Raw genomic sequence first — 25,561 nt, forward strand, 5'->3', positions numbered from 1 at the left:
TTCCATTAGGGCTGGTGTTTTTTTTTAAAAAAGTACATTCACAATTCAAGCTAGTTGCAGCAGAATCGCTGAACTTCATTTGACTTTTGCAAAGATAAAATTCAGATTGGAAGTAGTAGGTGGTTGAACAACCCTCATAAAAATGTAGGCTTTTCGTTCCAAGTTCCTGGCAGCCAGATGATTGCAGAAACGATTTTAAATTTGCTGCCTCTCCCCGCCGCCGCCGCCACCTACACAGAAAATATGAGTCAAATTCATAATAAACACAAGTACGACATTTATTTAGGAAAGTAAAGAAACAATTTAGGATGAGAGGAGAATAAGGAGAAGTATGGGGCTAACGTTGTGGGGTGGCCTATTTTAAGCCACTGTCCTTGAAACCCCGCCACGAAGATCTTGGCCTGCAACACATTTTTAAGTGATTGCAAATTCACATTGGAGTGGGGGAAAGGGTCGGTTTAGAAAGAAAAGAGCACCAAAGGGTCGGGTGGTCAGAGACGTCCATGCCAAACCGAGGCTTTGCCTTGCAACACAGGAAGTCCTGTCTCCAGATAAAAGGAATGACCAGGCTTCCCACTGAGCAGCGCGCGCTGATTTTGACGGGCAGGTCCACGGCCAATGAAAATAGGCGGGACCGAAAAGGCACAGCCCCACCCACCCTGGAGGTACCGAGCGGAAGGTGACCGAACTTCGAACCTCCGGGACTGGGCGCAGCGGCAAAGGAGATGGAACCACCGGTGAGAAACGCGGGAGGGGGAGGGGGGTTCCCCGGGTCCGCCCCCCCGAGGATGCGGGGGGGGGGCTGCGCCGGCGTGAAGCAGCTCCCGCTGCTCGGTGAGCAGACCTTCCCACAATGCTCCGCGGGCGGGTGTGTTTGTGTGTTGGGGCTCCCAGCATCCCCTTCGGAGGGGCACGAACGTGTGAATGGACTCCCTTCTACTGCTGCCACGCTAGCTGTCCGCATAGGATTGTTCCTGGGGGCAGGATACGGGCCGCGCTCCAAGGCTGCTGGCTCCCTTTCTCTCCCCCAGCCCCCGCTTTTCAGAGCTGCGAGATGAGCACAACTGCAACATGTGAAACAAGTCTTCTCCACAGGCACACCCGGCTAATATGGAGATGTAATTGGGGGTGGGTGGCAACTCTTCTTTATATCTCCAGTCAAAAGAAAAAAAAGTTGCTTCCTTTCGCACTACTTCAGCATCCCTCTACTCTTCCCCCTCCAAAAAATAAAAATAAAATCACGTGCACACAAGGTGGGAACCGTCACAGCTCTGAAACATTTGTTTTTTAGCGTGTTGATCTGGCATGGTTTCAGAACCCTGAGCGCATGGGTGACTGGATGTGGCACGAATTTAGGTTGCTACAGGGGGAAAGTCTTAAGGTGGTGGCGGAGAGGGGGTGGTTATCTTCATTCTTTGTCACCACACTGTTGTTCCCATATATCAAGTGGATTATTAGGGTAAGGTTCCTCACTTGCTTCGGAGAAGGGAGGACTGAGTGTATGAAGTAGCTGTTGTAGCAGAGAGAACTGGACTTTGAACTCTTGCACTAAAGGAGACCTGTTGCTTTAGGGCAGGAGTGGCTGACCTTTGGCTCTCGGACACAGTGTGGCAGGTAGATTGGGTGGAGGTGTCCCTCTGCTCAGCTCTGCTGGCCTCCACCTGCACAGTGGCATCATTCTGCCAGTATGGACCCCCCTGTTCTGCCTGCTGAGCCTGCAAGTGTATGCAAGTGCCACTGGCAGGATCCCCGTCAGCAGCGCCCCACACAAAGCCCCAAAATTGGGTGACGTGAAGGCAGGGAAGGGCTGAACCAGCCTGAGATCCATTGCATTGCAAGTCAGCCTCACTGCTGATGGTACTGGACCCTGTCTCCATTCAACTGCTGCACCAGCTCCAGGCATCCCCACACCTTCTACCCTGGCCAGCCGAAACAGCATGGGTGTAGCCGGGGGGGGGGGCAGCTGCCCCCCTAATCAATAAAAACCAGCAAAAATACATAGCTAACTGAGGTTCTGCCCTCCCTAACAAAAGTCCTGCCCCCCTAACAAAAATCCTGACTGCGGCCATGGCAATCTGATAAACAGCGCTTCTGTCTAGTCAGGGTTTGGATTTTGCAGCCTAAATGATGTTGGACTCTCAACTCCTATTGTCTCTGACCATTGGTCATGTTAGCTGAGGTGGAGTCCAACAGCATCTGGAGGGCCACAGCTTCCCTATTCTTGGTTTAGAAAAAAAAAAAAAACACAAAGGGGAAGAGGGAGCTGGGGGAGCAGGAAGGATATAGGAAGAGTTCTTCCTGGACACCTTTCCAAACAAAATTCTGTAGTTGTCAGTGGCCCAAGGTTATTCCCTGATGGCACAAATGAAATGTTAATGAGCAAGGGAGGCAGGGAATGTTTTTACCCTCCTCCTATTTAGCTTCAATGACAATTGATGTCTCTTTTTTGCATGGAAGTTGCTGATTCGGGATCCTCACATGCTTGTGAACTTTTCAGATAGAAGGAGTGATAACTGGCCTTTAATTACCATGTGATTGCCTGCCCTGCCTTTCCAAAGTAAATAGTGTGCCAAATGTAGCTATTGAAACTTTGTCCTTCCACAAACCATGTTTCAATTGCTGCGGGCATTAACTTGGGCTGCTGGGTTGATGAATGTATTGGTAGTTGAAAAAGCACCTTTGCTGCAGCACCTGCAACTTGGTACAGAACAGACTTCCTGGTTCTGTCTGTTTCAAAAACAAGTAGACAAGAAACATCCAGCTCTTGTCTGTTTTGGATTTCAAACTTGGGACAAAACAAGTCTTGTGTGTCACCTTAAAGATTAACTAAGGACCCAAAATGTTCCATGAGAAAGGACTTATAAGTAATATAGATTGTGTATTGGTTGTGGTGGGGAATGAAAAAGGAAAACTGAGCAGGAGACAGGGAGAAACATACACCCTATATCAGTGTGGCAACTTAATTTGCTCAGAAGCAGGTGATGAGCTTCTCCCTCCTATCTACAGCATTGATTTGATTTTTCCTGTATGCACATCAGTACATCTGCTTAGGTAAGAAAAGAAGTTAGAAGCAGCTGCTACAGCCAATCTTCCTCTAATCTGCAGAAGGCGCAAAGCCAGGACTGCTTTGTCTTCAGCTATCTGTGTGCTCTCACCTTCAACTCACCAAAGTGTCCCCACCTTACATGCTTCCTGCCCTCTGTTCCAGCTTCTCACCCAGAAGCAGTTGTTACTTGCCACGAGCAAAGGGCTAATTGCAAGCATGTTTGTGTTGCTTTTACCTGGAGTTGGTCCCAACTAATTATGCTGCTGCTTTCTTTTTATTGTGCAGTTGTTGAATGACGCAGAGGAGATAGCTGCTTTGTATCGTGAGCTTAGCCAGTTCCCATCTCTTTCCAGTGCCTCTATTGGGCCAGAGGTAACAACTCAGTATGGTGGGAAATACTGCAACGTTTACACAGGTAAACCCTCTCCCTCATAGTTGACAACATTAGTTGGGACCCGTGTTTATATTGCGATTCACTTTGGGATGCCTCATGAAAAGCAATGAGTACATTTTTCTTTGCCTTGCCTTGAACCATAAACCAGGAAACTAGCTGATAAACCAGGAAACTAGCTGTCAGCACCAGGGTTTCGTGGCTTTGACTGGCTGCTTCCTGTGCTTCAGCATCAAACCAACTTTCATCTTCCTCTGATGATCATAAGAAATAAAGCCCAAAGATAGAGCTGTTGGCATTCTTGACCCTGAACCAGGAATGGGCATGTTGGGCCTTTATACATACATTCAATGTATAGGTGACCCTATAGCTGAAGTTCTCTGGGCAGCTTAATGGGATTTAAAACACACACAGAGAGACCAAAATTAACAGTAGAACAAACTACAATCCGCATCATTACATAGTCACAAATCACATTAAAACAGGTTCCTGGGTATGGGCTGAATGCACATGGGGTCACTGCTTTGCTGAAGCTAAGCAGGCCTGAGTATGGTGTGTCTGGATGGGAGACCACCTGCCAACCACGTTGCGAGCCATGACAGAAGAAGGGTGGGATATAAATGTAGGAAAGTAAATAAAATATTTTTTGCAGCAACAAATCAATGTAAAATGGGGGGGGGGCAATGGAATAAAATCTGCGGAAGTCAAACTAGGATGAAATCATAACTTTAGACATGGGGAAATAAAGTTATTTGACTGGTGTTGGAAATATATTAAGGTAGGTTGACAAGCAAGTCTCTTTTGTGGGGAGACTCTTCTTGTCTGCTCCTGGTCTTGCCTGAAATAGTTGGGGGAAGAGGAGGATGGGACAGCGATGTTAGGATTTTTTTTGTGGTAGAGGAAGATTGGTTCTTTCTGTGGTAGGCTGGACAGAAACTGAGTTCTCTCCCTCCCTTTACAGAGTGGTCTCAGCGAGACTTGGAAAGAGCTGAAAATATAAAATTCTGCCATCAGTACCTCATCTTCCATGACAGCCACTCCATCGTGTACTCAAGCCCCTCTGGCAATTGCACAGAAATCAAGGGAGAGTAAGTCTCTTGTTTGTTGTGTTTCACCACACTTTCTGCAGAAACAGCAGACCACTACCAAAAGCCTTGCGCTGAAGAATCAGCACAGCCTTGAACCTCCAGTGCCAGGGATACATGTTCTGCACCAAAACAATCCTTTAATGAGATCAGACTTCTTTATTTTCAAAATTATTTGAGAGTCCATAATTTTGGACTGAAGGGACCTCTAAGGCAGCTGACTGAAAATCAGAACACTAAAACAATGGTTAAGTGCCCTAATCTGCAATATCTAGCACTGTCAGAAGCCACAGGGAAAGACAAAACTGCAAACCTGCCCAGCAGCATATACTTACTGAACAGGAACTTCTGGAAAATCCCAGTTTTTACTGCTTACTAAAGATAAGCAGGCCTTGGCTGGAAGGGATTTTCCACAGCTGTGGCACCACACTTAAAAAGGCTCTCTCTTGTGTCATCCTGCCCTGGGGAAACGTGAGGTGAGGTAGTTCTTCTAATACATTATATATATTGCCATACATTTACTTTATTACCAAATGACAATGGAGATGATCCACACGACCCATCCATCCCTTGCAATATCCTAGCTTGGTGTGCTTCCAAAGCCTCTTGTGTGTGGTGTTTGTTGCCCTTTGCAGTGGCAGAACCCCTTTCTTGGTGTCAGTACTGGCTGTTTCTCCCAGGACAGAGGGGCTGCTCCCTTCGGGCATAGCCAGCATGGCCAGTGATCTGAACTAATAGGGAGTGGGGAGCCCAACAACGCCTGGAGGGCCACATGTCCCCTGCTTGTCCTGGAAGGATGGGCACATCCTTTCTGGTACCTTCTTTGTCTTGGCCTGTGCCTGACCAAAGCCATCTTTCCTAGGCTAACCATGCTGTTTTCCTTCTTAGGCTGCTCAGTCGGGACTCTCCCAGTGGAGCACAGAAAGCCGTTCTACGAAAGACTAGCAACACCAAAGGCGAAGAGAAACAGTTCCTAGAGGTATATATAGCTGGCTTGAAGAAAGCTGAGAGAAGAGACTTATACCCTGGCTCTCTAATATGTTTATTCTGTGTAAGGCAGACCTTCCAGAGATGCTCTGCCCTTTCATTCCCAGCGCAACGTGGCTTCATATTTGGCCCGTTTGCTCAGTGATTCTCAAACTATCCGTTATGCTTCCAACCCGGGAGGCAGTTGTATGGCAGCTCTGATTTGAGTGGCTTTTGCTTCTTTTTGTTTGAAAGGAAAGGGGTCAGTTTGTGGCTCTTTCATGTGGCTCAGGATAGGTCTGGTCTCTGAGAAGACACTGGGTACATAAGAGACTAAATCTGCGATGTGTCTGCTCCCACAGGTGTGGGAAAAGAACCGCAAGGTGAAGAGCATCGAGTTGACAGCCCTGGAGAAGCATGGCCAAGTGTACGAGGACGGTGAGATTTCCTTGCAGCTCTGTTTCCATTTGGAAGAGACAAGAGAAGAGGATAGCTAGGCCCCAACATTCATCCTTTCCTTGCAGCTTGGGAGTGCTGGTGGTGGTAGGGTGTCCTCCGATATCCCTGATATGCACTGATAAGGGAAGTCATTTTTGTCCTGTTTGAAAAGGGGACCTGGGAAACCTAGGAATGCTTCTGGTCATTGCATTTTTGATTGAGGTCAGTCAGTGAAATCTATTGCCATCTTGTTTCCTGCCCCAGACCAATTTGGCTGCTTGGCCTGGTCACACTCCGAGACGCACCTTCTCTACGTGGCGGAGAAGAAGCGCCCCAAGGCTGAGTCGTTCTTTAAGCCAAAAGCCCCTGAGCTGAGCAGCGAAGAGGAGCTCGCCAAGACAGAGCGACGAGACAAAGCCATTAAGGTAGAATGAACTTCTGCTTTGCCTTGTGTCCTGCAAGCCAGTATTTCAATTTCTCTTCATCATCACCATATGCCATTTTTTTCCATACTCAGAGCAGCTCTGTTCATAAGGCGATGCTCTACCAATTACACTTATACCTGAAATGCAGTAAAGCTAATGCTTGCATCTTGAACAGTTGGCTCTGAGGGAGCAGTTGCCTCCGAGGGTGATGTCCCTGCAGTGGAACTGCGGAGTTTGTAAGCAAATGGGGGGAGGGTCGCTCACTCTTCAGGAAATGGGAAGGGCTTGACTGATGCCAAGTTGAAAACCAGTGATGCGGGCCCTGGCCATCTCCCAGGCAGGTGAGACTCCCTTTGCTGTCACTCGAGCTGCCTCTGCATCAGGATCTCTCTTTGCTTTTCCTAGGGAGAGCAGTTTGTGTTCTACGAAGACTGGGGAGAGACCCTGGTGGCTAAAAGCACCCCTGTGCTGTGTGTATTGGACATTGAGAGCAACAATGTTTCGGTCCTGGAGAGCGTTCCAGAGCACATCTCCCCTGGGCAGGTCAGTATAGGATAAACTGAGGGAGAAGGTTGGCACCCAGTTAGATAAGGGTACAGTGGTGCCTCGCAAGACGAAATTAATTCGTTCCGCAAGTTTTTTCGTCTTGCGAAGCACGGTTTCCCATAGGAATGCATTGAAAATCAATTAATGCGTTCCTAGGGAGACCGCCTTCAGACCAGGTCCGGGGACAATCTGTCCCCGGACCTCTTCTGAAGGCTGGCGGGGGGAGAAGGACTTTTCTCCCCACCGCCAGCCTTCAGAACAGCCTTCTGAAGGCTGGCGGTGGGAAGAAAAGCCCTTCTCCCGCCGCCAGCCTTCAGAAGAGTTCCTGCAGGGCTGCCTAGGCTGCGGATAGCAGCCTGCTGCCCAGTGCGAGGGACGCTCTGAAGCAGAGCGCCCCTCGTGCGGGGCAGACATCTGCAGCTTGGGGAGCCCTTCAGGACTTCCCCGCAGGGCTCTCCAAGCTGCGGATAGCAGCCTGCTGCCCCGCATGAGGGGCGCTCTTAAGCAGAGCACCCCTCGCGCGGGGCAGACATTCGCAGCTTGGGGAGCCCTGCAGAACTTCCCCGCAGGGCTCTCCAAGCTGCGGATAGGGGCAGCAGGCTGCTATCCACAATTTGGAGAGCCCTGCGGGGAACTCTTCTGAAGGCTGGCGGGGAGAAGGGCTTTTCTTTCCACCGCCAGCCTTCAGAACAGCCTTCTGAATCTTGGCGGTGGGGAGGAAAACCTTCCTCCCACCGCAAGCCTTCAGGACAGGTCCGGGAACAGAGGAGAAGGCGGCGCTTCGCTTCCCCGCTGTCCCCGGAGATTTCCCTATGGGCTTTCCTCTTGCGAAGCAAGCCCATAGGGAAATTCGTCTTGCGAAGCCGCTAAAAAATCAGAAAACCCTTTCGTCTTGCGGGTTTTTCGTTTAGCGAGGCATTCGTCTTGCGGGGCACCACTGTATTTTTATTTATTTTAAATACTTGCAATCTTCCTTCTAGCTCCAAGGAGGGTCTCTAAAAGCAACTTACAGAAGATTTCCACATGTTTGGTATCTGGAACAGAAACAATGTGGAGTCATCCTCGGTGTTGCCTGTTACCCCCACCCCCAAAAGTGTTATTTGCCAACCCCAATACTATAATAGCTATGCCAAAATGGCTAGGATATAGTGGGAAAGACTCTGTGCTTGTCAGCCAAGATGCTGTCTTCCTGGAAAGATAATTTCAAAATTATCTTCCAAGACAAGAGCCAGGGAGTGTTCCTCATCCATTTAATTCCAGGTTTCCATGGTATATATTAGTTGGGTCTGCTCTTGTCTTCCAACCTGTCTTAAACCGCATGTTGGAGATGTGCTAGAGTCACCCACCTGCCTCTCCACACCTGACATGGCATTCCCTTCTCCCCCAGGCCTTCTGGGCTCCAGGTGACACTGGGGTGGTGTTCACAGGCTGGTGGCACGAGCCCTTCCGCCTAGGGTTGAGGTACTGCACCAATCGCAGGTAAGTTTCCTACCAGGACAAGTAAGAATCCAAGTGGGATTGACTATATTAGATAGATGAGGGACCAAATTTGGGGGGAGTGGGCCTATGAACATTCTGGGGTCTTTGGGGTTGGAGGTGCTTTGTATGCCTGCAAAACACACCTGTAGCCAGGGAGGATGTGGTCTTGTGGCTATGGAGGAGCTTGTGTGGCTTCATGCAGATGAAGTAGGCGCCCAGATTGGACTTGGGCCCTTTTTGATTCTAGAACTTGCCCATTTCCTGTTTGGGAACCACCCTGTTGCCTCATCAGGAAGAAGTCACCTCTTCACCCTGTCCTTTTAAACAGGGTCGGGAATTGTTTTTGTTTGTTACTATGTTACGTATTTTTGTGATTTTATATTGTAAACCACCCTGTGATCCTCAGATGAAGGTCGGTATAAAAATGTAATTAATAATAATATTCCTGTTATGTTCCTGTCTGGGTGATGAAGGAGACACTAGCTTGCTGGGAGAAGATAGATGTCCCCACCCCCTTAGCCAGTCTCACGTGATGCTCTCCCATGTAAGCCCCACTTCTGTTTTGTGGTTTTCCTTCCAGATCAGCTATCTTCTATGTGGACCTGACAGGTGGTCGTTGTGGTGAGACATGTTTTCCTGTTATATCATCATCATCATCAGCCATGCAGTGACTTCTCAGTCCTCTTTTAATTCACTGTATCCCTTCCCATTGCAGAGCTGTTATCGGACGACAACAAAGCTATTTGGTCTCCACGCCTGAGCCCAGACCAATGTCGCATTGTGTACCTGGAGAACCCAGCATCTGGGCCTCACCAACAGTGCAGCCGTCTCTGCATGGTGAGTATTGCTTTTAAGCCTTGAGTCTTTGCATGAGAGACGAATAAGCTCCTGCCCTCTATATAGACTCCGGAGGTGAAGGCACAAGGAACACTTCTGAACTGGGCCAAGAGGTAGCAGGGGACCCAGACTCTTGAGTTTTCATTTTAAAAAAGGTAAATATCTAGCCCTTTCCAGAAAGAAGGTTGTTACGAAGCAAAATGCGGAGGCATCAGTCTAACCCACTGCTTTGTAAGAAATGAGCCGGCTCCTGTCTTTCTGTGCTGCAGCTGAAGGAGTACAGTCATAGTTGTGAATGACTGATGAGTGCCGTAGAGAAATATTAGTCACATACACACCAGGGAAAAGCAAATTACAGCTTCACAATGTGTTACAGCTCATGAAAATTGAGTTTTTTGCCTGGTTTGGAGTTGGCACTGGGGGAGAGTAGTGTCAGGTAGAAATTCAACAGGTCACATATTTTCTAGGACAGAAACACAATTACGGGGAAAGTTCCAGCTTTTGGCCTTCTGACATCTTATTACTTGTGTGCGGCCCCTGATTTATTGTTGGGTCCTCCTCCCTGCCTGTGGAAGAGAATGTCAATTTGTATGTATTTGCATATGGCCCAAATTGTATGCAAATTGGAGGCCTCTTCTGCAGATAAGGAAGTGGGCCCAATCCCCATGCAGAAAGTCCTGTTGGCAGCTTTGTGAATGAGTCATTGAGCTCTTTGGCCTTTGCCAAACTGATGTGTGAGAGTTACAGATAGGTAGCCGTGTTGGTCTGCCATAGTCAAAACAAAACAAAAATCCTTCCAGTAGCACCTTAAAGACCAACTAAGTCAGTTCTTGGTATGAGCTTTCGTGTGCATGCACACTTCTTCAGATACACTGAAACAGAAGTTTCCAGACCCTTCTATATAGTGAGAAGGTGGGGAGGGGTATTACTCAGAAGGGTGGTGGGAATGGGTGGTTGGCAGATAGCTGTGATGAGCCTGTTGACGACTCTTAACGACTGCAATAGGTCTTACAGGGAGAAGCAAGGGGTGAAAAGGTGAAAAATGGCTTTGTCATGTATAATGAGATAAGAATCCAAGGTCTTTGTTCAGGCCAGGTTTCTCCATGGTTTTAAGTTTGGTGATAAGTTGTAATTCAGCAGCTTCTCTTTCCAGTCTATTTCTGAAATTCCTTTGTAGTAAAACAGCTACTTTGAGATCTTGTATAGAATGTCCTGGGAGATTGAAGTGTTCTCCTACTGGTTTCTCTGTCTTGTGATTCCTGATGTCCGATTTATGTCCGTTTATTCTTTGGCGTAAGGTCTGGCCTGTTTGTCCAATATAGAGAGCTGAAGGACACTGTTGGCATTTGATGGCATACACAATGTTAGACGATGAGCAATTAAATAGTCCCGAGATGGTATGTGTGATGTTGTTGGGGCCAGTAATGGTGTTGTCCGGGTGTATGTGGCAGCAAAGTTGGCATCTGGGTTTATTGCAGGCTCTGGTGCCAGTGTCCGTGTTAGGTCTGGTTGTAGTATTATTGTGGGTTAGGAGTTGTTTAAGACTGGGTGGCTGTCTGTAGGCAATGAAAGGTCTTCCTCCCAGAGCTTGAGAAAGAGAACTGTCATTGTCCAGGAGAGGTTGTAGATCTCTGATGATACGTTGTACTGTTTTAACTTGGGAGCTGTATGTGATGACTAGAGGTGTTCTGTTATTTTCTTTTTTGGGTCTGTCTTGCAGCAAGTTCTCCCTGGGTATCAGTCTGGCTCTGTTGATCTGTTGTCTAACTTCATCTGTTGGGTATTTTAGTTCTAAAAAGGTTTGCTGTAGATCTCTTAGGTGAGAGTCTCTGTCTGTAGAATTGGAACAGATGCGGCTGTAACGTAGTGCCTGGCTATATACAATGGACTGTTTGGTATGTTTGGGATGGTAGCTAGAGGCATGTAGATATGTTTGTCGGTCAGTTGGTTTATGGTATAAGGTGGTGTCTATGTGCCCATCCTGTATTTTTATAGTAGTGTCCAAAAAATGTATTTCTTGCATAGACTGATTCATAGTTAGGTTGATTGTGGGGTGAAAATCATTGAATTTCTGGTGGAAGGTGTTCAGGGTCTGTTGACCATGTGTCCAGATGATAAAAATATCGTCAATGTATCGCAGGTACAAGAGAGGTTTGAGTGGGTAGGAGTTTAGGAAACGTTGTTCTAAATCTGCCATGAAGATGTTGGCATACTGTGGGGCCATGCGGGTGCCCATTGCTGTGCCGCTGATCTGAAGGAACATCATCACATACAGCTCCCAAGTTAAAACAGTACAACGTATCATCAGAGATCTACAACCTCTCCTGGACAATGACAGTTCTCTTTCTCAAGCTCTGGGAGGAAGACCTTTCATTGCCTACAGACAGCCACCCAGTCTTAAACAACTCCTAACCCACAATAATACTACAACCAGACCTAACACGGACACTGGCACCAGAGCCTGCAATAAACCCAGATGCCAACTTTGCTGCCACATACACCCGGACAACACCATTACTGGCCCCAACAACATCACACATACCATCTCGGGACTATTTAATTGCTCATCGTCTAACATTGTGTATGCCATCAAATGCCAACAGTGTCCTTCAGCTCTCTATATTGGACAAACAGGCCAGACCTTACGCCAAAGAATAAACGGACATAAATCGGACATCAGGAATCACAAGACAGAGAAACCAGTAGGAGAACACTTCAATCTCCCAGGACATTCTATACAAGATCTCAAAGTAGTTGTTTTACTACAAAGGAATTTCAGAAATAGACTGGAAAGAGAAGCTGCTGAATTACAACTTATCACCAAACTTAAAACCATGGAGAAACCTGGCCTGAACAAAGACCTTGGATTCTTATCTCATTATACATGACAAAGCCATTTTCACCTTTTCACCCCTTGCTTCTCCCTGTAAGACCTATTGCAGTCGTTAAGAGTCGTCAACAGGCTCATCACAGCTATCTGCCAACCACCCATTCCCACCACCCTTCTGAGTAATACCCCTCCCCACCTTCTCACTATATAGAAGGGTCTGGAAACTTCTGTTTCAGTGTATCTGAAGAAGTGTGCATGCACACGAAAGCTCATACCAAGAACTGACTTAGTTGGTCTTTAAGGTGCTACTGGAAGGATTTTTGTTTTGTTTTGATGTGTGAGAGATCAGGCAAAGCACTGCATGAGCCTGAGTGAATTCTGCCTTGTTGGCAACCATAGTGGGGAATCCATATTTGCTGGCAGGGGTTATGAGGGTTGCTTCTTGGAGAGCTTGGTCAGAGGAATTGAGGCAGAGCTCTTCAGTGAGAGCATAAGGAGAACCAAGGCCTGTCATTGTCCACCCAGAACTATCACATCAGGCCACCTCAGCAACTCCGTGAAGCATGTCTTGATGCTATAAAATATTTGTGGAGCAGGAAGCTGTGCACTGCCACATCCTTTTTTGATGCCTTTTTATCTCTTTCCCCCCCAGTATGACTGGTACACAAAGCTCACTTCCGTCGTGGTGGAGATTGTGCCTCGGCAGAGCCAAGGTGTGTATTACAACCGTGCTGGAGCTCCCAGGGGTGTTTGATGGGCTCTGATGGAACCCTGTGGGTGCGCCAAGCATTCCATGTGCAACAACAAGCGAAGCCAAATGTTAGGACCACCGCATATCACACACAGTCACATATCTTGTTCAGAATGGCCAACATTTATCACTGTGTTAACTATAGGAGTGTGGAATGTGAAATCTGCCTATAGGGCTGTGGATGGTTTGGGAGAAACAAGGTGGTGTTAAGGAGGAATGAAAGGAGGAGATTCTGGGGCAGTAGGGAAAAGACCTGAGCATTGGGAAAACATGAAAACCAACCACAGGCTGCTCATGGCACCTTCTCTGTTAGGGTGTCTCTGGGAAGCACCCCTGGGAATCTTTCTATATGTGTTGGAAGCCGCCCAGGGTGGCTGGAGCAACCCAGCCAGTGGAGCATAAATAATAAACAACAACAACAACAACAACAACAACAATAATATAACAACAACAACAACAACAACAACTATTATTATTATTATTATTATTATTATTAGAAGCAGCAGCAGCTTCTTTGCCTGCCTCAAGTTTGGAATCAGCAATGGCAATTAGGTTCTGTGTCTTCAGCAAGTATTTTTCTGCAGAATCTTTTGCCAGTTTTTTTCAGGAATTCAGAATCCACATCCACTTTGCCATTAGAAAAGCAGGCTCAGTCGGCAGATCCTGGCTGTGGAATATCACGGGGACTGGCTGCAAAGAGGGATTGGGGGGCCTTGGAATATATATGAAGAGAGACAGCATCACGGCTAACCTTCTCATTAGGCAGGGTGAAGTCACTTGTTATAGGTGGCAGATTATTATCATTTTTGCTACCCTGAAAGGGCAGGAAATTGACAAGAATTTAATTTATTTTTTATCATTTTTACCACTCTGGGGAGTGACAGTTGGTTTCTGGTTTTTGGTTTTGCCTTGGTGTCAGAATTTCATGGGCTATTTCTGGCTGGCATCCATGAAATGGGCTTATCATGTGGCTTCCTGGCCCAGGGGCATCCCTGTGTCTTCCACCAGAAGGGCAGCTGTTGTTTCAGGGAAGGCGCTTTGTCTCTTACAGGTGAATTCACTGGGATCTATAGCACAGCACTGTCAGAGCACTGCTGGGCAGCAGACAGCCAGAGGGTTGTGCTGGACACAATTCAACGTAGTAGGCAGGTAAGAACGAAGTGTAGAGTACCTTGAGCTTCAGACTGAAGCCAGGGGTAGTTCGGGCAAACTAAGCACAAAGGACACCTCCAATCAAAGGCTTTGTTTGGCAATGGGCAAATTGAATCAGCACATCTAATATCTTTAAGCTTCATGGGGATCTCACATTGATCCACATAACAAAGCAGAGGATTATAGCACCATCTGAACATTTGGCTCTTTCCAAATAGTGTGGTGGAGAAGGGATTGTTGTGCAAATCTTGCAGAACCTTGCGTGTGTGTGTGTGTGTGTGTGTGTGTGTGTGTGTGTGTGTGTGTGTTGTGTGTCTCCCCATTGATGAATTGCAGGACAGCTTGTTGTGTGAGAAGGTGCTTTCTGGATGCAACTGAGAGTAGATCTCTCTCATGCTGTCTTTTCCTCTAGGAGCTGATTGTAGTTGACACAGTATCAGGCAGTGTGTGCTCTCTGACCAAGGGTAAGTAGCAAACTCCATAACTTGGCCCTCCATAATTAGTTCCTTCCAGTAACTGCAGTCTGTGCTGTGTCCTGCCACTGCAAACCTCTGATCTTCTGGCAGAAGTGAGTCCTAATTTGTTTAATCTGTTTGGGGCAAAGCTATTCCAAGAGAACAGACAAGCCATCCTGCAGTCTGTTGTTCAGGGAGTTCTTCAGACCTTTGTCATCAGCTGGTGCAGTTGGAGATAATTGTATCTGGTGTCCTCACTTGCTTATCTTTTGCTTTTTCTCCACCCTTTTTAGTATCATGCTATACTGCCTTAGTAAGCATTTGGGTGAAAGATGCATCCCAAGCCAATATATTTATCCTAGTTTCTTAATGCCCACTGATCATCCAATGTGAACACCCCCATTGTTCTACTGACCTTTGCTTCACATGCACTGCCCCCTTCTCCAACCCCCTCCAAATTCTGCCAACGCTGTGTTCTTAATTTTAGTTCAGGTTCCAACCGTCAGCAGTTGGAAATTGGGATGCATCCAACAAAGCCATAACACTCGCAGAATGACTTACGTTTGCACAGCAGACCTTTCCCTATCTCCTTACCCCACGACGACAACCCCCTCCCAAATCTATTCTGGGAGTTTCCCCAAGCCCTGGCGCCGATGGGGGGAGGAGAGTGAGGTGAACCTCCATTGCACAAACAGGAGGACTTCTCTGGATACAACCCATTTTGTTGCATATTCCGTCCATTTTTATATATTTTTCCGCATATCAAGTCAGTTTTTCTCTGCCCCAAAGCTTTGCTCGTATCAGGCCAGCTTGCCCAGGCCTTCAGTGCTCAAATGCTAACATACCAGGTCAGAAACAAAGCTGTGAGGGCTGCACACTCCACCTGAGCACAGAATATGGGGGAAGAGAAAACTTTATTCTTTTACTAACCTAGGTTCCCGTCTTGGAAGCTGGGCCCTGCTCACTGTCGACCGAGATCTGATGGTGGCCAGATTCTCCACTCCAAACTGCCCTCCCGTGCTTGTAAGTGTCCAGTGGCCAAAGGTTGGGCAGAGGGACCTGAGCTTGACACTCCTCAGAATTGCTTGTTGCAGTAATTCTAAAATAATACTTCCTGTGCTTTCTGTCACTTTACATTTTGCTTAGGACTATCCAAATATTAAATAGACCAAGCCTGTAGACTTTGACTTAGGAACTGGTCTGTATCAAATTAATCATTTGGGGCCCCTTTATCCTCAACTTGGAAAGTTATTTTTTCGTCTTATGTCAAAAACTTGTTTGGCTGTGATTGCACAAACTTTGTGGCTGGGATGCAACATCCTGTTAATTATATGCTTAACTGATTCTTTTTTGGGGGGAGGGAGGGAATTCTGATGAGGGCAAAATATGAGTCATTGGGCATCATGTTTTGTTGCCCATAGTACAGATTTTTACAGCCAAAGCTGAAACAGCACAGAGGCTGTAGGGTCAAGGATTGTTGGCAGTGCAATGTGTGATGATTAAGAGCCCAGGGACAGAACACAACGTCGACCCCCTGTCCCTGGTATTTCCATTGGGCTTGCCTCTTTTTTTCTTTTCAAATATCTGACGTGTGCTGCTGCTTAGGGGACATGCTCTGCTCCTTATGTTCTCGGTGACCTTGTGCGGTCCAAGTAAGAGAGATCTGCTCCAGTGGTGGTGGATTCCTCTATGTCCTCTTGCTGCAGATGGTGGCCTTCCTGCCTCCTGCTGGCAAGGAAGCTGAAGTTAACTGGGTGTGCCTGGAAGAAGCCAGCCCAATTCAAGAAATCTCTTGGGATGTCCGTACCCTGCAGCCTCCTCCAGAACAGGACAACCCCCAGTATGGTGAGGGCCCAGCGAAAAAGAATTGGACAGACATTGCCAGAGATCAAGAAATTTAATTCTCTGCTTTGAGCTGGGGAAGAAATTGGGGCATTGAGGTTGTGATATGCAGATTGTGGGAGGAAATGGACACCACTCACTTACGCTAGATCTGCCATTGCAGGGAGATGGAATTATCCCCCTCTCTTTCCCCTGTGTATTGTTCTGGGAAGTTCTCCTGACCCTCCACAGCAGATTGGAGGGAAGCACGGGGGGAAAGGCCTGTTGCTCTAGTGGGAGCCCTTGCGTTGACTTCTGTGAGTGCACTGGGTTAGTTGAATCTAGGCCTTTGTGCCTGATTTTCACCAGATCTGCAAACTATGGTCTTTCCTCACAGCGGGCCTCAGTTTTGAAGCTATCCTACTCTGGCCCACTCAGGAGCCAAAGAAGGCCAAGTTTCCATTAGTGGTGTCACCCCATGGTAAGTGCTTTGTCTTCATCGCTCCCTTCCCCTCATTCAAGGCACAGGGTGATTCCTTCATCCTTCATCTCACTGGCACTCCCGTCTTCTCCTTTACAGGAGGCCCACACTCAGTGTTCACCACCAGCTGGATGCTGTACCCAGCACTGCTCTGTCGGATGGGGTTTGCTGTGCTGCTGGGTAAGTGGTGGCCCAGAGCATTCTCAGTCACCCAGTGGGCTGCTGGGGTCTCAGTTTATCTTTAAATAGGGCATCACAATTAGGAGACTGGACTGTCAATGGATCCTCTCCCATGCCAGTGGCAATGACTGCAGCGTGGTCCAAATCTCTTGGCCTTTTCCTGTCTAGTCCAGTCTGTCTCAGTTGCTCAACAGGTGTGCTAGGGGAGTGACACTGGAGGAGGAACGACAGTAGTCAAGTTCAGGTAGCAGGTAGGGAGAGCTGGAGATTCCTGCCATGGTATCATCCTTCCATTAGAGGAAGCTATGACAATAGACTGCTCTGCCTCCTTTCTTTTAGCAAATGCTTTGTGCCACTGGGGAAGTGGTAATTCTGCATTGATTTGTTTTGGATGATTGTATGTGATGCCAATAAAAGGTTTGATGATGGTGATTAGAGGAAGCATCCTCCTGCCCAGTGATTCTGCAACCTGGTTGAGCAGAGTGACACCTCCCTGGAGAGCAGGAGGCTCAGGTCTAGCAAAGAACTGGAGATCTCAATGAGCCTGTTTTTCTCCCTTCCCTTAAGTGAATTACCGAGGATCACTAGGCTTTGGCCAGGACAGTGTGGACTCCCTTCCAGGGAAAGTGGGCAGTCAGGATGTCAAGGATGTGCAGGTAAGAGGGTTTCAGTCCCCCTTTCCAGGGCATTTGGGGGGGGTGGAGCTGTAGATTTTTTCACTGGTGGGAAGATGCTGCAGTTCTGTTTCCCCGCCTTGCACCCACCGCCTTCTTTGCAGTTCTGTGTGGAACAGGTGCTACAGGAGGAACTGACGGATCCACAGAGAGTGGCCGTGTTTGGTGGCTCCCATGGAGGCTTCCTATCCTGCCATCTCATCGGCCAATACCCTGGCACCTACAAGGCTTGCGTGGCCAGGAATCCCGTGGTCAACGTGGCCTCCATGGTCGGAAGCACTGACATCCCTGACTGGTGCGTACCAAAGGCAGCCTGAGCAGCTGCAGTTTCTCCTTCATGCCTGTGGTTTCTGTAATGAGGACACAAGAAGGCCCATACACTCCTGCATCCTATTCTCCCAGTGACCAACCAGCTGCTGATGGGGAGCCTGCAAGCATGACCCAAGGGCAAGAGCACTCTCCCAAGGTGGTTCCCAACAATTGGTATTCAGAGACGTACCACCTCACGGGTGAACACACCCATCGTGGCTAGTAGCTATTGATAGTCTTAACACACACACACACCATGAATTAATTGAATTGTCCTTTAAAACCATCCAAGTTGGTGACCATCACTATATTCCATAGTTTTAATTTATTTATTTACCCGTTTATAATCTTCACTTTCATAAAATGCACTGGTCCCAGTGCACAGGGTTTACCCCGCTTTCTGCACCTGTCAGCTGGAAGAACTTTCCGTTTATTCCTGCTCTCTGTTTCCCGTTCCCTCTGTTTTGATACCTGCTGTGCTGCTACTCCTAGGTGCCTGACGGAGGCTGGCTTGCCGTATGACCAGTCTGCCCTCCCAGATCCCAAGCAAGGGGCAGAGATGCTGCTCTGTTCACCTATGCAATACGTTGACAAGGTACAATCCACACAGACCTTCCCTCTCCACATCCATTGGCCCAAGAGCTCCATGATTTTGCTACTTCGTTTTCAGAGCTTTGGTTTCTCCACCTGCCCTGATATCTTTGCCCTTTTTCCTCCTTAGGTTCAGACACCTGTTCTTTTAATCATCGGAGAGGAAGATAGACGTGTACCCCCCAAGCAAGGCTTGGAGTATTACCGTGCTCTCAAGGCCAAGGGTGTCCCAACCCGGTAAGCATAAAAGGGAAACTTGGCAAATAATGCAAAGGAGCTGGCTGAAAGGAGCCTCTATAGGGACAAAGGGGTGGTGGTCAAGAGGCTAGAAATATATGCGACTGGGTCAGGAGGGGGAGAATTGTATGTGGGCAGAAGGTCTGGCAAGGGAGAGTGGTGAGAAAAATAAATGCATTACACCTAATATATGTGTCTCTCTCTTTCTAGAATGCTGCTTTATCCGGGCAATAACCATTCGCTGTCTGGTGTGGAGGCCGAGGCAGACGGTTTCATGAATATTGCACTCTGGCTGATCCAGCACCTGAAATGATGACTACAGAAGCTGGCCTACACCTTTTGTAACCCGCTTCCATACTAATAAGCAGCGTGGCCAGCCAACATAATCCAAGGCACTTCAGTTCCAAACAGCCACTGTAGGGACTGGTTACTCTGGTATTCATGTTGTCCAGAACTTGAATAAGTACATGGCAGAGGTCACCTTCATCACACACTTTGTCAGATCTTGCCCTCTGATAAGTAGTTCCACCATAGCAGGTGGCTTATTTGGAGGTGTCAGGTGCTGGGTACTGATTTTTGAATCTGTCTTTAGCCTTAGTCTTTGGGGACAACAGGTGAACTACAAAGACTCCTGCTGCAAAAGTAAATAAAACACACCTGATTGTCTAAGACCGCTCGCTCCTGACTTTTGAGAGGCTGACTTGCAAAGTGTAATACTTTATAGAGATTGGGAACAACTGGGGCTTGTCAACTACTGAGATACAAACTTTATTGGAGAGTACTGGATATTTTTTTGAAGAAGAGATAACAGGACCAGCAATTAAAGGAAAAGAGGTAATTCACAAAGAGAATTTGTGGAATGTAATGCTCACCTATTGCTTTTGCTCTTCAGAACTCCTCCCATCCAGCTTATAGCTACAGATGTCACCAGAAACTAAATCCCAAACTGATCATAGTGCATATGAACCTCTCATGCTGTGTTGTCTCAGGACAAATTCCTGCTTGACACTCTGCTATATCATTTTGCTCTTGTATATACAGGCACTGTTTTCTCTGATGCTTCCTGATACATTATCATGGAAGTAGACTCTACAGTTGGTCTTTCTCTTGAGTAGAGGGGGAATTCAGAGACCCATTACCCTATCTGCTGCTGGTTTTTGTTGGGAACTGAGAGGTGGACTATCAATAGCCACCTTAAAATTCTTGTTATTTTCATTGGCTTTGTCCCATCCCTTGTCAATTTCCCCTTATTATTATTAATAATATTAAAAATGTCTATACCACCCGTCATCCAAGGATCACAGGGCAGTTTACAGTATAAAAACCTAAAACATAGTAACAAACAAAACAACACATGCCAGTTTAGAAGGCCATAGAATGTCTTGAATTCTTGAAAATACAAGTATTTTTTCTTTATTTATCTATCCATTTAAGAAACCTTAAATGGAACAGGAGGACATCTGATATTAATGTACTTGAGTATATCACTAATTACCACCATTCTTTTTAAATAACATCCCGTTAAAGTTCCTGTTCACCTGTTCCTTCAGTTCTACTTTACATAATCCCCAAAGAAGCCAAAAACCTTCAGGACAGATTAGTTTGGTATTGTTAATACTTCCTGGGCTTTGAAGATGCTCAAACTCAGGATGAAAGGGAGAAACGTACTAAGAGGAAGGCAAACCCTCACCATGATCAACTCCCACCCGGAAACCTATGCCCCCGCTGTGGAAAGACGTGTGGATCCAGAATTGGCCTCCACGGTCACTTACAGACTCACTGTTAAAACCATGTTTATGGAAGACCATCCTACTTGGCTACAAGTGATTGCCAAAGAAGAAGAATACCTCCATTTGTAAGACCACTTTTGTCATGGGTTGGGAGCCTGTGGCTCTCCCATTGTCGTTGAACTCCAGCTCTCCTCACCCCCATCTATCATGGCCAATAGGTAGGGTGTCCCTGTAGGGGCCAAAGGTTCCTCATTGCTTTGTTAAGATAACTGCTTTGCATTTGTGCTGGGAGCCAAGTAACCAGATTTTGAATTCCTACTAAATAGAAAATAGTGTAGGGTTAATCACGCCACAATTTCCAGTATTTTTGCCATTTTCATTCCGAGGGCTTGGGTCAGATTAAAATGTATTTTGATTCTCATGCTGTGTTCCGTTGGTTAAATTGTCCACTTAGGCCAGTGAACAGAGCTACAATTTAACTTGAATCTCCTATATTCACAGCCTGCCTCTTGTATCCCACTGCTTTTTCAGCAGTGCTGTATAAGAGTAATTGGTTGCATCCTTTGCGTTCTCCATAGCCTGTAAATGAAAGTGTTGTAACAAATGAAATGTTGCCAAGAGACCGCTGCTGAAAGCACCACCCTGATCCCATCACCTTCCTTTAGTTCTGCTGCTTCCAGGGGATTGACCTTCCGTTGAGAAAATGTCTTGAGGGAGATGCACACACCAGTATGACTTGTTAAATTGTGTGCAGTTGTGGGTGAGACAGCATGAGCTTATCTGATATATATCTCACAGCGGGGGACTATAGAATGGAGATTTGGGTCTGGGGCCAAGGGCTAGGAGCGAGTTTTATTCACAGTAGCTGGTGTTCGAGCGTCTGTGTAATTGCGTTCTTGCCACCTGTGCGGTTTCCCTTCCTTCATCACATTGTGTTTTACTCTCGCCCTTCCAAGCACCTTGCGGCAGAGCAGCGTGTAAGCGTGGTTCTCACGTACCCAGCAATCCTGCAGGTCAGCTGAAGTGACTGAATGGTTATGAGAAAAAGAAGCAGCAAAACTTTGTTGTTGGGGTTGCTTTTATTATGGGCAGGGAGACCCCGATACAGTCAGTTCTCAGAGATGGGGATCCTACGCGTCTCACAGGGATCAGACACAGCACCGTCGATCCCTCAGCTGTGACGAACACAAGCCTCCCCTTCGCGTGTATCTTTAAGTTTAGTCGCCTCCCTGGAAACAAAGGAGCGGCGGGATCGGGGGCGAGAAAGGCCGCCACCCCTTCGGCTGGGCCTTCCCAGCAGGGACTTCGTGGGGGAACCGCGAGCAGAGGCCTGGCTCTGTCCCCGCCTCCTCTCCCCGCCCGGCCAATGGCTGTCGGCACCGCCCGCTTCCCGCCCGTGCGCTGTGGCCGCCCTGCTGTCCCGGGACAAGCGCCTCTCGGGCTGCTTCGGGGAAACTTCCAGGGCGATGGCTTCTAGAGCGGAGCGGGCGGAAGAGGCGGTGAGGCCGCGGAGCAGGGGAGGAAGGCGCTGGGGAAGCAGGTGCCGCCGGGCAAGCGCCTCCATTTACCCTGAATAACGCCTCCTCTTCTCTCCTTCTAGCCTCCAGCGGGGTCGGGTCCTCTGGGCGCCCCGTACCGGGAGCTGAGCCGGTTTCCCCGCGTGACTTATGCCAGTGTAGGAGTCGGGTTTGCTGCCTGCGGCGGCGCCGCTGAGTGCCTGCCCCTCTACACGGGTGAGCCAGTGGCGCGGGTTAGGCGCTCTCCTCTCCCGGACCCCGCTTCAGAAAAGCCGAGCTTGTGTGGACAAGCCCAGTGGGAGGTCGGGCTGAGGAGTTGTTGGGCGGGCAGTTTCCCTCCCCGTTCTCTTTTCGACGGGCATCAGCACTGCTCCATTAAAAACACTGTCACATGGAATTAAAGTAGTGAACAGCATGTTGCAAGTGACTCAAGCCCACGCTATGTTTATAAACCCAGAGAGTCTTCTGCTGGTTTCCTCACTTCCAGAAGTGAAGTTACACAGGGACTTTTCTGTCGTGGCACCGTCCCAGTGGGAACACCTTCCCTTCAGGTGTCAAGGAAACAAACAACTATCTGACTTTTAGATGGCATCTGAAGGCAGCCATGTATCAAGAAGTTTTTAATGTCTGATGTTTTGTTATGTTTCAATATATGCTGTAAGCTGCCCAGAGCGGCTGGGGAATCCCAGCCAGATGGGTGGGGTATACATAATAAAATTATTATTGTCCATTGAATTTATATGCTGCCCTATACCTGGTCTCAGGATGGTTCACAGAACAAAATCAAAATATACAATCACAAAATACACAATCAAAATAAAAGCCACCATTAGAAGTGTAGCTGTGCAGAGCAGTACTGCTGGTGCTGTATACTGTTTAACTTGCTGGAGGATAAGTGAGGGTCTCACTTTGTAAATGCCATGGACAAGGGTTGTGGGGGGACGACGACTCTGAGGTGCAAATTTGGTATATGTATGGAGGTTATAAAGCTTGTGTATGGTGCTTTTTGAGTCTGGTTATATATATACCTGGTCCTTTTCTGTTAATCAACTGTTTTAAAAGCAAATATTAATATGCAGTGCCGGGCATCTCAAACCCTGAGCCAGTTAAACATGGAGTTGCAGTGGTCTTCCATTTGAACTCTGTCACAGAGAGAGGTTGACATAAGACAGCCAGGACACCTCTTACTTGGTAGCAGATGAGAAAAATATTGGATTGCCCCTCTGTCTCTTGCCTGTTACACCTCTGGGATTAGAAGTATCATGGCATGGAGGTCAGAAAACTAAGTTGCCTTTTCAACAACCTGCCTCCATTGGGGCCTTGTCTTAGGTCCGGAGGAGAGGAGTTGGCTCAGTCTTGTAGAAACTCTCAGGTGTGTTGTAATCATATGCACTGCAAAAAGCTGACTTCACTGTGTAAGAATAACACCATCCCAGCCCATACATCTCAAGTTTGCAGTTACTTCCAAGTTAAAAGAAGATGTGTAATTTATTTATTTTTTAAAAAATATCACATATGCTGAATGCAAGGGGAGTGGGGAGTGGCTGCCCCCTTTTTATATGGTAAAGTAAGAGACTTGTGTATAATGTCAAATTAGCAGCCAAATATTATAAGTAACATGATTTGAGACTGTGGTTAAAAAAGCAATGTGCTATCAGGCCTTGCAGCATCTCATGGCAACTGACAGTTTTCCTGCAGTGAAAGAGATGTTTAGGATGGGTTGTCACTGCCCACTTGCTCTACTGGCAGGAAGTAGAATCCTCCAGGAGGGGTCACCTCAGTGGGCTGGGCAACCTCTTTCAATATGCTAATATTCAAGCCTGAATAAACTCTTGAGAACTATGATGAGTAATGTGGCAACCAAGAGCTGTAAGGGAGGAAAGCTTAATGGGCTGGATTGTAACAGTAGCTAAGAAATGAAGATAAGAGAGAAGGCCATATAGATAGGGAAATAAGAGAGGAAAACCCCTCTCCAGACTGCAGGATAAGGACCCCTGTTTTAAGTATGCTGACGGTACTCATCTTTATACACCTGGCTATGGCTAATCGTAGTACCTGCAGTAGCAAAATATTACAACAGAGCAGGCCAACACCCCTTCTCACTGCAGAAAAAGAGCTTAACACAAAGTCCAACATTCTCTTTTCCTTCATTGGAGGAGGGGAGTCTAGGATGAGTTTGGGTGCAAACTATGTCCCTGTGACCTGAAGGAAGCCTTTGCTGACACATATTTGCCCAGAGGCAGCTCTGGTAGAGGTGGCAGCTCTGCAAATATGCCCTAGGACAGCCTTGGTCCCAAATGTGGCAGGTGCTGCTGCACTTCTGGTGAAGTGTACTATGATGCTCTGGTGTCCTTGCCTTGAACAGAGCCCTCCAAAAATATTGAAAAAGTTGCTATCTCAATATTTCCCATTAGTTTTCTCTGTCACACAGAAAAATAAGTATATTTCCACTTTTGCTGCTCTGCCTGGTGTTGGTGAGAGTGGAAAGCCAGGCAGTTGGGTCTTGAGCATATGTAGAAGTTAGGTCCCAGTCCCACTCAGTGAGGCTGTTAAGATAAAGCTGCAAAGTTGGCCAAGAATCTCACAGCCTAATTTGTATCTAATGCTAATGATTTCCAGCTATCTGTAGAATGTCAAGTGTCTGTTCTCAGAAAAATGTCACTTATGCTGAATTTGCAGCATGAAAGAGGATAACTGCTTTATGTGTGACCTCTAAACAATGATAAGCAAAAATGTCTCTTGAAATTACCAATTCCAGAAGTCTTCATTGAGACCCGTTACTCATGCTGTTTACTTGCAGTTTCAGTTCTGATGAGCTGCACTTTCCCTAAATGTCTCTAAACACAGTTAACTGTCATCTCTTACAAGATTAATTCTGGTATAACACATTCTCAACTCCTTTATTGCTGGATGAGGTGCTCTTTCTCCCCGTAGCTCTACAATCAGTTCTCCATTTCTGAACTCTGGTCATCTTAATCATGGTGTCTTGGAGCAGAATGGGTGTCTGTGTCTTGCTGGCTTTCTGGACTTTGTGCTTCCCACAGATTTCCACATAGAATTCAGAAACAGCAGTACTACACACTGGGATGGGAGATTCCAAGGCTCAGATACCCGGTCTTACCTTCCTCCTTTCCTGCAGAGTGGTGCCAGCCTGACCTGGGGCGCCGTCAGAAGCTGCATTTCAGCCGTCAGTATATCCTACACCACAATAGCAGAGCAATTGTCTCCGTTACTCCTGTTGGCGTTCCAGCTGAGATCCGGGACCAGTACGTAGAGCATCCAGTTGCCCTTAGCATACCTAACCATGCTTTAGAAATTCAATCCAGACTTGGACTGGGATAACGTGGCACAAGATAAAATATAAAACCGAGTAAGGATAATCAACTTTTCCCAAGGAACCGAGATAGGTTAAAATGGGTTGTTTTCAAGGGGGTGCTTTAAGAGAACATAACTTTTTTTGCCTTGGTGACAAATTGTGCTACCCTATTACTGCCAGCTATAACTGGCATCAGTTTCTGCAAGTCATAGGCCAAAATCCTTCTATGTGCAACCTGAAAGTCTTCTACTGGGAGTGATGGGAATCATAGGACTGCATATAAACTATTTAGCTCCTTTCCAGC

General features: G+C 47.2%; 2 protein-coding genes across 18 annotated transcripts in view; both read left to right on the plus strand.

Annotated features, from left to right (window-relative positions):
* The first annotated feature begins 587 nt into the window (after positions 1–587).
* APEH (acylaminoacyl-peptide hydrolase) lies at positions 588–19,365 on the plus strand. Its single transcript, XM_083726578.1, has 22 exons — positions 588–737; positions 3,332–3,461; positions 4,399–4,525; positions 5,411–5,501; positions 5,851–5,926; positions 6,191–6,351; positions 6,757–6,894; positions 8,285–8,376; positions 8,957–8,997; positions 9,092–9,213; positions 12,696–12,756; positions 13,846–13,943; positions 14,359–14,410; positions 15,336–15,424; positions 16,108–16,246; positions 16,620–16,703; positions 16,803–16,883; positions 17,451–17,539; positions 17,662–17,852; positions 18,359–18,461; positions 18,588–18,694; positions 18,905–19,365. The coding sequence occupies exons 1-22, from the start codon at positions 726–728 to the stop codon at positions 19,005–19,007; spliced, it is 2,187 nt and encodes a 728-aa protein (XP_083582704.1). The 5' UTR covers positions 588–725; the 3' UTR covers positions 19,008–19,365.
* Positions 19,366–21,622: 2,257 nt separating this feature from the next.
* LOC310838796 (acylamino-acid-releasing enzyme-like) overlaps positions 21,623–25,561 on the plus strand; it is a 57,072-nt gene continuing 53,133 nt past the window's right edge. For 12 of the 17 annotated variants that reach the window (XM_083726559.1, XM_083726549.1, XM_083726561.1 and 9 more), the window contains exons 1-3: positions 21,797–21,923; positions 22,025–22,157; positions 25,081–25,207. In XM_083726559.1, coding sequence (XP_083582685.1) covers positions 21,891–21,923; positions 22,025–22,157; positions 25,081–25,207 — 293 coding nt within the window. In that variant the 5' untranslated portion in view covers positions 21,797–21,890. Of the gene's footprint in view, positions 21,924–21,945; positions 22,158–25,080; positions 25,208–25,561 lie in introns of those variants that run through there. The other 5 variants (XM_083726555.1, XM_083726556.1, XM_083726552.1 and 2 more) reach the window with 3 other exon arrangements.

This window comes from Podarcis gaigeae (assembly GCF_964106915.1).
Source record: "Podarcis gaigeae genome assembly, chromosome: 2".
NCBI classification, from domain to species: Eukaryota; Metazoa; Chordata; class Lepidosauria; order Squamata; family Lacertidae; genus Podarcis; species Podarcis gaigeae.

Bases quoted from the DNA above. Each gene is read 5' to 3' on its own strand.
- APEH (XM_083726578.1), top strand. The intron at 4,526-5,410 runs GTAAGTCTCTTG...TTTCCTTCTTAG, and splicing joins TGCACAGAAATCAAGGGAGA to GCTGCTCAGTCGGGACTCTC. The intron at 12,757-13,845 runs GTGTGTATTACA...TGTCTCTTACAG, and splicing joins TGTGCCTCGGCAGAGCCAAG to GTGAATTCACTGGGATCTAT.